The sequence below is a fragment of the Cupressus sempervirens genome, chromosome 10, assembly GCF_028749045.1.
Source record: "Cupressus sempervirens isolate cs-2001-9-10 chromosome 10, ASM2874904v1, whole genome shotgun sequence".
Lineage (NCBI taxonomy): Eukaryota > Viridiplantae > Streptophyta > Pinopsida > Cupressales > Cupressaceae > Cupressus > Cupressus sempervirens.
This window is the reverse complement of record NC_143127.1, coordinates 350972761-350985868: the sequence shown is the minus strand read 5'-3', so window position 1 is coordinate 350985868 and position 13108 is coordinate 350972761. Positions and strand designations below refer to the sequence as shown.

At 31.2% G+C, this 13108-nt stretch overlaps 1 protein-coding gene across 3 annotated transcripts in view; it reads left to right on the top strand.

Moving 5' to 3' along the window:
* Positions 1-13108, top strand: part of LOC149534029 (uncharacterized) — a 66822-nt gene that overhangs the window by 23651 nt on the left and 30063 nt on the right. For all 3 annotated transcript variants that reach the window (XM_089805398.1, XM_089805397.1, XM_089805399.1), the window contains 4 exons: positions 6154-6306; positions 6444-6550; positions 8663-8753; positions 8946-9087. In XM_089805398.1, coding sequence (XP_089661524.1) covers positions 6154-6306; positions 6444-6550; positions 8663-8753; positions 8946-9087 — 493 coding nt within the window. The remainder of the gene's footprint in view (positions 1-6153; positions 6307-6443; positions 6551-8662; positions 8754-8945; positions 9088-13108) is intronic.

Below are 13108 nucleotides of genomic sequence, written 5' to 3'. Positions count from 1 at the left end.
GATCACATTAACTAAGACAACTAGAGAAGAAGAACTCTTATCCTAGTTGACCAATTGCCCTGTGACTGTAGAATTTAAGTTAAGTATCATCCAAAAATTATTCATGATAATAGAATAGAGGTTGGGAAGTTGGTCTCACACCTTTAAATTACCCTTTCAAAACAAGCATCTCAATATACCTACCAAGACAACTAGCAGTAATAGTGAAAAGAATAGGAGATATAGGATCACCTTGTCTCAATCCCCTGGAAGGTTTGAAAAAATTAGAAGAGATCACATTAACTAAGACAACTAGAGAAGAGGTAGTAAAAAGTTGCATTATAATCTCAAGACATTATTCACTAAAATAAAGTTCAATCAAAATTTTTGGAGAAAACTCCAGTCAATTCTATCATATGCTTTTTCTATGTCCACCTTCATCACAAAACCCTAAGAGTTAGATAGAGATAAAGAATGAATATTTTCATGAGAAACAATAATAGAATTCAGAATTTTCCTTCTAGGAATGAAGCCATTTTGTTCATCAAAAATCAAATTAGCAAGGATAGTAAAAAAACACAGGTTTAGAACTTTAGAAATAATTTCTTAGATCAAATTACATAGGCTAATAGGCTTGAAATTTTCAGGGGAATCAACACCTCACTTCTTTGAAATTAGAAAAATAAAAGTACAATTGATCTCCTTTAGCATTCTTTTAGTCCCAAAGAATTCTTTCACTGCATCACAGACATCTCTACCAAAAACTTCCCAAAGTTTCGAGAAGAAAAACATTGGAAAATCATCCAGACTAGGGGATTTATCTCCTTCAAAGGAACAAACAACTTTATAAATTTCATTACTAGAAGGATAGCTATCATCATTTTGTTCTGTTCATTAGTAATAACTTGAGGAATACTTTCAAGGAGCTTCGTCCATCTAGAGTAATCAACATCTGGGTTAATAGAGAGGAGGGATGAGAAATAGGAAACCATCATTCTTGTAATTTCATTTTCATTAGTGATTTTATCCCTTCCCCTAGTAAGGCTAGACATTTGATTCTTAGCCCTATGTTTCATAGTAGTAAGATGGTTTTCTTTTTTTTTGATCACCTTCTTCGAGCCAGATAGACCTTGATATCTACCTCCAAAAGGTTTCTTCTTTAGAAATAATGTCATGGTAATTTGCTAGCTTTTCATTCTCTTCCTTTACCAACTCCTCTTAGTAACCATCAGACTAAATTATATCTTAGATAATCTATAGCTCCACATTAAAATTAGATTTACTATCAAAGACATCACCAAAAGAACTCTTGTTCCACTCTTTAACCCTTTTTTTCACATTCTTAAGTTTATTAGCAACATAGAAAAGAGTTGAACCATCTATTTTGATATTCCACCAAGTTTTCAAAAAGAAGATAAAGTTTGGAGGTCCATATGCAATAATCATCTCCAATTCTTTCATTTCTCTAGGTAAAATCAATTCCTTGGAGCTCCATATCCATTAATCCGTCTCTATTAATGAAATCCATTAAATCTAATCTTCCTTCCGATTGGCTTGGAGTAGCTCCTTTTTTTTCATGTTCATAGAAGGGAACATTAAAATCCCCAAGAAAAACCCATCTACCATTATAATCTAAACTCTTAAACTTAGGTAAAGAGTCCCATAACTTTTTTCTCACATTGTTTTTGTTAGGAGCATATATATTAATCAAATACCAATAGGTTCCCAAAGATATGTTTTGGATCTTGACCACAATAAAGTGCTTACTAACATCCATCATAGTTCTAGAGAAAAATGAGTTCTTCCACATGACTAAGGTGCCTCCTTAGGCTCCTTCAGAAATACTAGCCAGAAGACAATAGTTATTAAAAGATTTTAAAATTTTAGCTTTTCCTTTCTCCTTTTTCATTTCCTCAATCACCATGATATCAGTTTTTTGATCTTGGACAAAGTTTCTATCTGCATCTAATTTATGGATGATATTCATCCCCCTTACAGTCCAGGATATAATCTTCGTTATTTTTAAGGGATAAAATCCAAAATAGTAGCTTGCTTTCCATCTTCTATATTCTACATGCTTTGTGTTTCTCTCTTATTTCTGGTAGTCTTTCTACTTATTTTTCTTGGGGTTCCAACATCCAACTTTAATTTTGGTGACACTATAGACCAATTTACTTCTTTGAGTAGCTACTCTTAATGACAAGACAATTGATGTTGTTTTCTTTTCAACCTTCTTTTTTTGTCCTGTCTTCTGTTTTCATTCTTCCTTACCAACTTTTTGTTGTATATGGTTAGGAGAACTAGGTTCAAAAATAGTTGAGGAAATCTCTTCAAATAGAGGTACTGATAGAGGGAAATTTCCTCTATCTTGCTAATCCTTCACATGCTTATTCAAAATATCTTCTAGATCTCCTTTCCCTTCTTCTTGGATTTGTCCTTCCTCAAACTCCCCTTTCACATCCACATTTCCCAAATCCTCATCATTACCCCCATAAATAACCATCTAGTTTTGTATCCTTTATGTTTCGTCACTTTCCTATGGGGAGGATAAAATATTTTATTCTTCATCCATTGTATTACTTCCTTCATCATCCTCCATCCCCCTCTTATCATCTTGAGCTTGATTTCTAAGGTTGTCTTTTTTTTTTAATACTTTAGTTAAAGACTCTCATGGTGTTACTTTAGGTTCCATACCTTTTTTGGAGCCTTCTTTTCCATAGTCGCCACTTTTTTCTTGGTTTTTAGTTTCAATGGAATTTTTTTTGCCCAATGACCCATCTTCTTATAGACAAAAAAAGCATTAGGGAAATCTTCAAAAAATAATCTCTTGTGCCCATTTCCCCAATTTTTACTTAATCTGCACCTTCTAAGGTAGATCCTTCATATGTGCAACTTTAACATAGATCTTAGCAAACATAAGTTTACATCTAGATGCAATCATATTATCAATATCAATTATCTCTTTAAAGGATCCAACTATGCCTTTAAAAATATCTTCATGCTAGAACTCCAGAGAGAGTCCCGAGAGGCTTACCCACACAGGGGTAATGAGAAAGAACACATCTAAAAAGTCCATATTAGGTTCCCATTTTTTGATTGTTAGGGAAATATTGCCAAATAACCATGGTCCACCACATAAAACCATATTTAGATTCTCCTTGCATAAAAATAAAAAGGAGGAAAAACATTTAGACATTATAGCAATGTCAACTTGACCCCGAAGGGTCCATTTCCTTTTAACCATATTTCTTAAGGTTTTAATATTTGGTCAAACCCCCAAAAATTTCCCAACTAGGGTTAAATCCATAGAAGAAATATAAAAAATAACTATTGGGTATGGAACAAAAATTTGGAAGTCACCTTTTTCCCAACATGATTTTGAAGTAACAGGGGGAAAGATTGAATTACCCATTGGTATTTTCCCAAAGAGAGAAGACCACTTTCATTGCCCAACTTTATACATGTCCTTATTTTTCTCCCCATCATGTGAATTCTAGATATATTGACAAGCCACAAAGGAAGGGGCCCCCTTTATGATATTTTGGAGTGGGTCCCTTTGAGGAGCTGGGATAGAGGATAGAGGATCAGATTGAAAAATTCAATATCCCCATAACTTCTTGAACCAATACCCAACAAAATTTTGTCATCTTTATGCTCCTAGAGTCCACCCAAAGAATCATTCCCAATATTTCCATTACCATTATTAAGATCCACATGCCCTTCAATTCAATTGTCAACCTCTACAGCCAAATGCCCGCCCAAAACTTCTACCATTCCCGCTCCTCCAATGTATTTAAAAAAACTATAGCATGTTATCTTGGATTCATTTTTAATTTTAAGAGGATATAATCTATACATATAATTATATTTATTTAAAGATAATAAAAGGAACATTTCTTATTAAACCCTTTTCATAATTTGACTATGAGGTTATAATTTATTATTGGATCTATATAACATTAAAGTTATAGTGATTTCAAAAGACTGTGCATATAGCTTTGAGCTTAACATAGGGATCTATGTTTATATTATATCTTTCAATTTAAAAATCTTTAACGACTTTTGCAAACACAAAATACCTAGGTTATATGATTACAATACATATTGTAACCCAATTGTTAATTATTTATATTTTCTAACATATCTAGATGGCATTGAGGGTTCTATTACCAAACTATAGAATGTAGAGAACAACCCTTGTAGTTGATAAACTTTGAGGAATTGGAGTTATAATTAGTTAGCATTACATACATTAAATATTATAAAATAATTTGATGAATACATTAATCTATTGTTTTTTCTCTATGAAAAGGATTACATGTGTACATTCTTAATTTAGAGAAGATATTTGAACTAATTTTAGTTTTCAATGTGATCTAAAGTTAAGGGATTTTGATAGAATATAAGGAGCATTAGAGGATAAGACATATAACTTAATTTGCAACTTGAAAAATTATGAAGAATTTTTGGTAGAGTTTCAAAAAAGGGGGGTTGAAACTTGTACTGCATAAAGGAAGATTTGTAGAGGATTGTGTGCTCAAATATGTTGATGTTATGGTTTCCCATTTTGTGCCTCATACATAAAAAGAATTTATACAACTATCTAGTTAGACCTCTAATAAGGGTCTCATATATGTCTATGGTGTAGCTCTTCATGGGAATAGAGGTTTAGTAGATGTCAAATTCATGTCATTTAATGGATGTAATGAGCATGTGGTTGATGTGTTGAAAACATATGAAGCAAAAATGAACACAATTAAGTTTTAAGACAGGATTAACCATGTGTTGAATTGTATAAATATACATAAACTATATAGATGATGACTCAATCAAAGCATTATATACGTTTAGATTATATAGGGTAGTAGGTAGATATTGAGCTTAATGAATGGAGATGATTGTATATGCCATGAAAGATATCAGTAACTATTTTTCTTAGATCATTCACTAAATATGATATAGTGACTTATAGAGTAGTGTGTCCCAGTCTTATGCGATATTATCTAATCATGTGTAAGAGCTAAAAAATTTATTAAATTATTTAGAGAAAGTCACTAAATTGCGTGAATCAAGTTCATCATTTTAAAATCCTTATGGTTTTGGATAATGATTAAATAACAACAAATATTTCTAGAGTGTATGCTCAGAATGTGGATGTTTCTTATTATTGTTCTTTTATTCTTTAATGTTCTTAAATACAAAAATTAATAACTTTAAATAGCAATAGTTTTAGTGAATAGGCATTTAAATTGAAGTACCAAGTCTATTCTCAACGGTTACTAGGAAAAGGTCAAGGCAAGTATTTTTAAATTAAGAAATAAATGATTTCAAATTCAATCATTAGTGATATTGATATAGGAGATGGAGCATGAGGTATCAAGGTGAGTAATATATGTATGGAAGTATGGACTAATAATGTAGGTATGAGTATAAGTACAAATATGATTTGGATAGGGTTAAATGAACGAGAATGCATATAAGAAAAATAGAGATGGATAGATATTAGAGAAATTTTGAACTTTATATGATAATATAATATTTTTCATTATGCAATTATTTTAAATTATTTTATTAAAATAGACCCAAAATTAAATGAAAACTGATATGAAAATATAAATTTCATTCTGACAACTTTATAATTGAAAATTTATTATTATCATAAAATTCTTGATTCAATTGTGTATGTTTTTCTTACCATCAATATTTCAAATTACATTATATGATCCATGATTATGATTTGCATTTGTTGTTATCTTACATCTTGATGATGAATCGTGCAGTGTGATCTGATACATTGATATGAAAAAAGACATGCACAATAAAATCCATAAATTTATGATAATAATTATAATAGATTGTGAAAATCTAGAGTATCTCTTACTATATTTTGTTTAAATATTTCACTTCAAATAGATTTAGATAGACTCTTTTAAATATCTTAGAAACCTCAATAGTTGGATTTTGTGTGATAAAAAATATGCGCTTGTGGATTGGATTGTTCAAGTAATTTAAAAAAAGTTGTTTGGTTGAACACTATTTATGTTTTTAAAGTAATTTTAAAAGAGTTGTTTTGTTGAACACTATATATGTTTTTAAATTAATTGAACATTGTATTAACATATTCAATGTATTTAGTTGTATAACAAATATAATACTTGTATGATTACTTGGCAGATGTTACATAGTGCTCATTATATGGGGAACAATTCTTGTGAATTTCATAATGGAGAATCTTGGTGTAAGGTTTTTGGACCATTTAAAGTGCACTTAAATGCAGATCCACAACAAAATAACTCATCTACACTTTGGAATGAAGCCAAACAAAAGGTACATATTTGAATTTAACAAATAATAAAATATATTTTCATTATCATTATTGATATCGTGATTACCTAGTTCTTAGATCATAGTTTTTTAAACAATATAGTGATGTTTTTACTTGCTTATATTGTGTACATTTGTAGAGGCTTAGTGAACAAATGATGTGGCCATACTCTTTTCCCAATTCTCCTACTTATATAAAGAAAGACCAACGGTGCTCTGTCTCGGGAAGATTGCTAGTTCAAGATAAGTAAGTGCTCATTTATTTTAGTTTTACGAGAAAAATAAATTGTTATCTTATAGAGAAAAAATAATATTACATTTGAATTTAAAGTATAAATGTGAATGATCCATTACATTCAGAAAAACTCAAAAAACATATAATTTTGATTGTCATTTTTTTATTGGGCACTTCATCAAGATGTCAAACATCTTTTCTATATGCCTAGTACCAAACAAATAAATAGAGAAGTATTATTCCATGTTGTAGGTTTCATAGTGTTTGGTTTCAATTTATAATATTTAATTTTTTGGCTTATATAAAGAAAGACCAACATCAACAAGATCATTAGTTCAAAATAAGTAAGTGCTCATTTATTTTATTGTTATGAGATTTTTTTAAAATTGTAATCTTATAGAAATTTTTTAAATTTTAGTCTTATAGAAAAGAAATAATCTCACCTTTGAATTTAAAGTATCTATGAAAATTGAATTATGTTCTATTTCAACTAAAATAAACAATTCAGGAAATATTCCACATAGCTACATGTTTGGAGTTTTTTCATATGGGAAGTGTCCTGGATGAAATGTGTGATCCATTACATTAAAAAAATTCAAAAATATAAAATTTTGATTGTCATTTAAAAAAAAGATTGGACACTTCTTCAAGATTCCAAACATATTTTCTATATGTCTACTACAAAACAAAACAAATAGAGAAATATAGTTCATGTTGTAGAATTTATAGTGTTTAGTTTGAATATTATAATATATATTTTTTGAAATATTTAAAATAATCCACTTGGTTAGATAATTCATCATGTTATATTTTCCTTTTTTAATATTTGATACTTTTTCTTGTGCACTCCTCTTTTAAAAGTCACATAATTCCAAAAGAGGCCATGCTCAATAATTTCCTACCTTGCATGAGTGCCAAAAAGAAGAAAAAGAAGTAATGGAGAAACCTTTAACATAGTAGAAGAGCTCAATCTTACCCACCACAAGAGGCCTCCAAGAATCCAACACCCAATTGTGAAGGTTTGAAAGAGAAGGTCAATTGTCATTCAATTTGAACACTAAAACCCTATGTTAATAGAAGTCATTGTTTTCCACCACATCCTATCCAAATTCGCCATAAAGAAGGATTTAACACAAGTGATTGGAAAAAGTTTCTCTTTCAAAGGCCAAGAAACAATTAGATTAACACTTGTATCTTTATTAAAGCACCTCTAACTAGGATGATTTACCATGTCATTAACAATGGTATCAATTGTAGGAGGAAAACAAATATTATGTCCAAGCATCACAATATTGTAAGTGTTAATCGAATACACACCAACAAAATTGACATTAAACTTAGAAGTAAATATTGACATAGAAAATACAAAATAGATATATGAAACCTCCTTGTACAACTCTCTAACTTGCATCAAATGCTTCTAAGATAAATTATATGCTTGCAAGTATCTACATAGATCCTTCCAACAATGTCAAAATTAACTATTTGGAATGCAATGACACACCAAAATAAAATATGATTAATTCATCACTTTCTGTAGGTTGATCGTTTATTTTATTTCTTGATGATTTAATTTTACTAAAATAAACAAGGCATTTAAGTTTTTGATCTTCTATGTCAAAATCTATATATTTTTATGTCATGTACCAATAATTATATTTCCCAAAACATACTAAAGTTTTAACAAAAAAAATCCTTTACAAAGTTAAATGTATTGATGAGACTTTTTCGAATTATAAATTTAAAATGTTGATTTTTTAAGGAAAGATATATACAGGAAGAGCTCTAGTAGAAAAGTGTCTTTTAATAGTTGTGCACTTCATTTGCAAATTTAAAACTAAAAAGAAAATTATTTATGAACCAATTGTCACTTGTTTATTGAAAAATAAAAGTTAACATTTATTATTAATGTAAAAAAGAACTTTCTTTCAAATAAGAAGAGTTATGACTAGTGGAGAATGTGTAAGGGTTGCACATTTAGTTTATTGTTTAATAATAGTATGCCCTCCATAGTTTCAACTTTAGATTTTATCCTTTCATTTATTCATAATGTATTTCTACTTTCTAAATTGGCACTTTCAAATATTAACTCAAAATGTCAATCATTCATTAATTTGCTTGTAGATTTATTTCTCCAAAAGCATTTCTTGGTAAGTTTGCATATTTAGGCTTGGCTACTCCTGGAGAGAAGGGCTCATGGCAAACAGAAAGTAAGGTAATTTATTTGACACAATATGAGTTATCATTTCTAAGAAAAATACAAACTTTATAAGGAAAGAAAAGATACCTAAGTTCTTAAATGTTTTAATATTTGCACTACAACATTATATATTATATATTTCATGCAATTTTTGTATAAAGGTGCTCAAGTTTTTTTTAATTATATCTAAGAAAGCTTGAACTACAGGGTTATCAATTTTGGACAAACACACATGAAGATGGAAAGTTTCAAATTATTGATATTCTTCCTGGTGAATATAATTTATATGGATGGGTACAAAACATAGTTGGTGACTACCAACACAAGAATCTCATTACGCTCTCACCAGGTTCTCATATTATTAGTTCTGCATTTAAGTTCAATTTCTTTTTCATAGTATCATAGTTTTTAAATATAAATTATATATTTTTTGTTCCAAAAATTGTTGAATTTTTTACTTTTATTTTAAAGATAATCTAGAGGGGCTTATATCGGTCTCCCACCCTTGACATTGCATTGCATGCAATCAAAAGCTAACATTTTAGAGTTCATATAAAATCTACCCAAGAAAAGGCTAGACATAGCCATAAACTAGCCTATGGAAGTTGGAAACACACAAAACCTATATTCACCACCCAAAATAAAGTATAAAGATATGGAAAAGTATTGACTTGCACATTGATCTCAAGGTTCCATTTCCACTAATGTACCACCCTTAAATGATGACCAATTATCATAAAACACCTCTATAATTTACCACTTTTATTACCTCCTATGTCCAAATTTACATCCCTAGATATTACTCTTGTTATTGGATTCCTTTAACATAAAGTAAAAAATATGTAGCATAACATAATTTGCAGCAACATTATGTTGTACACTCAAAACATTGCAAGACACAAGTATTCTTAAAACATTGCACATCTCCAACCACACATGAGAGTGAAGGATATAGGCCCACTAATACATCACCCCCATCAGTCTAGTAAAACAAAATGACAACTTTCAATCCTAGATAAATAGCATAACCTCCTTTAGCCAAATACCCTTTTGAATGAACAAGGAAAATAATTGTGCACCTTCCACATTATATGCAATATTGAGCTTTTCTTTTCTCCAACTACTACTAGCATATCTAATATAATCTCTCCAAATAATCTAGGAGAAAAAAATTTAATAGCTAGAACTTAAAATCTACATCTAATCTTCTATGATGTCTCCTACTCCTGCTCCCACTTCTCTCTCTACCCATGTTGTTAGGTTTGAATAGGTGACTCCGCTCCTGTCTCTACCTCTATCCGTGTAGCAGGGTTTGAACATGTAGTTTATCCCACCCATTCTCTGGTGGACTATGGAGCTATTTGTTCTCAATCCAAGGTAGTGGGAGGTCCTTATGCTATGGTGTGGGGTATAGTTTCTCATGTGGCTCCTGCTATGGAGGCTCATGCTACTCTACCTTAGGGTTTTGTGGGTAGATCCGCTATTTTGTATGTTGATGTAGTTGCATATGAGGCTTATTGGGGGTCAAGTTGTGAAATTGTGGCTCCGTACTACCGTGCTTGTTGCTGTAAGTAACATTATTCTAATTCATCTAGAGTCTAAAATAGTTGATGATATTTCCACATATATGGAGGACTTCTCTTCTATAGCTTCTATTTTTTGTTTTAGGGGATTTTGGCCCTCTCTATCAGATTTGTATGCTTGGATATCCAAATGTTGGGAGCCTAGCATTTCAAATTTAGTTTAGATTTACCATGTAGCAAGAGGGTTTTTTATTGTGAAGTTTGCTACTGCTGAAGATAGAAATGCCATCTTGTGTTGTGGTTTCTCCTAGGAGGAGAGGTTCCCCTTGTTGGCTAAACCTTGGTACAAAGATATTGACCTGTCAACTGAATCCTTTAATAAGATTCCTCTTTGGGTAAGGTTGTCGAATCCTCCCCTTCACTTATGGCAAGATTCAATCTTGGAGGCTATGGGGGATGCCCTTGGCGACTCTTTGCTGGTTGATGTCACATCTTCCAATGTGTATCAGATGACATATGCTCACATTCTAGTGGAGATTGATGTATCCAAGGGGCTTCTTGAAATGACTAAATTGGCCTCTACAAATGAATCTTGGACTCAACTTCTTGATTATGAAGATATTCCCTTCAGATGTAGGAAATGCCATAAGACTAGTCATCTCATTGCGCAATGTTCCTTTGAAAAAGTTAGATCGAGGAAATCCCCTTCTTGATGGATGGAGGTTTTAGATGATCACTACATGGTTTGAAATGTTTCCACTATTGGGAATGGTTTGGAAGGCTCTTCTTGGGAAGATATTTCTTTGGCGAAGGATTATGTTGTTTTCTCTTATGTTTCAAATGATGTCCCTATGGTAGTGGCCAAGAATGGTGTAACAGTCCCTTCTTCGGCTACTATAACTGCTGATTCATTTGATGCCCTTCTTATGGCTCCATCTCAGGATGGTGTTGTTTCCCATTCTTCTATTGTAGTCTTGAATTTGAGTGGTAGTGTTGTTTCTTCTTTGGTTGTGAGGGTTTTGGGGGTTGGTTGTGAAGCTAATGACCTTGCGTGGCAGAATGCTACTAGGAAGGTGGAGGATGGATGGAAAATAGTAAAAGGAAAAAAATTCAAGCCATCCATTCCTTTGTTGGATATGTCTTTATGATCTCAAAAGATAGGATCAAAATGCAAATCTTGAGGCTTGGTTTTGTTTTAGGTGTTGAGTCCTTTCAAAACTGGCTGCTCACCTATACTTTTGAGGCTATTCCTTTTTTAGTTTGGATCTCCTTTCCTTTTTGGCTCATTGTCTCTTAAGTTGTTAGTCATGGTTTAGGACTTAATGTCTATTTCTTTTGTAACCATGGGGTTTCAGGCACCTATTTCAAAACTTATTTTGGTAGTAGAAGTCTACTATGTTATCTATGATGCCACCCTAGTCACCTTATGTTGGTTGGCGACCTATTTCACCTTTGGTCTATTGTTTATTTTGTTCGAGTTACATTGAATATATTTTGATTTGTAAAGGGTTTCAGGCACACTTCAAAACATGTTTTCCTTAGTCAAAATCATCTACATCCAATATACAAGATTTATGTTGAAGTCTTCATGAAGATAACTTGAGCTTATTACCATCTTTGATCCCCTTTCACCTAACATGTGTGTTATGAGAAAGAATCTTAAAGATAAGATGATCTTTGAGTACCATATTTAGTATGTTTTTTTATCCTAATATGACAATAGTGCAAGAATGGGTATTATTTGTACAACATGTTTTTCCCTTGGGTGTGGGTACAAGTTAAAATGCATGTGTACTTATGTGTGTGCATGCTTACACACACATGATTGAAATTTTTAGAATTTATTATGAATATAATTTAATATTCAAAAAACATAAATCATATAAATTTCACATGCAACACTCTACAAACATCTAAACTATCACTTTCAACATAGAAAGGACTTATCCATTACAATATCTTCTTCACAAGTCATGCTCCCTATATTGATTTACACAAAGAAGTGTATTTTTTATTAAGTGGTGCTAATATTGATGTTTGTAGGCGAGGTATTAAGTATTTCAAAATAGGTGAAAATAGTAATATTATTTTTTCTTGTCTATATTGGGTGATTGGTCATTTATAGTGTCTATCTAAAATTTTATTCTATCATAATTTTGTAATGCCCCAAGCTTTAGTCTAATATATTAATTCAAATAAATGAAAATAATGTATTGTCATGTTGCATTATGCACAATGCATCATTGCAAATCCTAATAATGAAAGACAAATTTCAACAATCCACAAGAATGGTAGTGTAAGAAAAAGATTTCATAATGTGTTAAACATGCCACCATAATGATCATGCAAAAAAAAGGATCTACCTCAATACCAATGATTGGATGTTTACCCCCAACCTGATTCTCTTGTGAAAATAATGAGTAGGGTGAGAGTGACCCACACTTCATACCATCCGAGATGACACAAACACTCTATCTCATTAAGACAATAGTTCATGATCAAAACTACATTGAGCTTGAACTATAGGCCTATAATTATAAAACAATCTATAAATTTTCTAAAAATAACTACTTAGGATATTAAAGCTTTTTTTAAGAAGTTTTTTCTTCATGAAACACAACCTTATGATAGGCTACAAAGAAAAAAATAATATAACAAGCTCCATGAAAAAAATATTGAAATTACTAACTTGAAATACATCACCAACATTATGCGTGAGAGAAACCAACTAATAGGAGGTGGATTGACATGCACATCAAAGGACCACTAGCAAAAGATTTAGACAAATAGAAGAGACCCCAAGACATCAAACATTTTGTAAAGTAGTACATGGACCCTAATATGAGG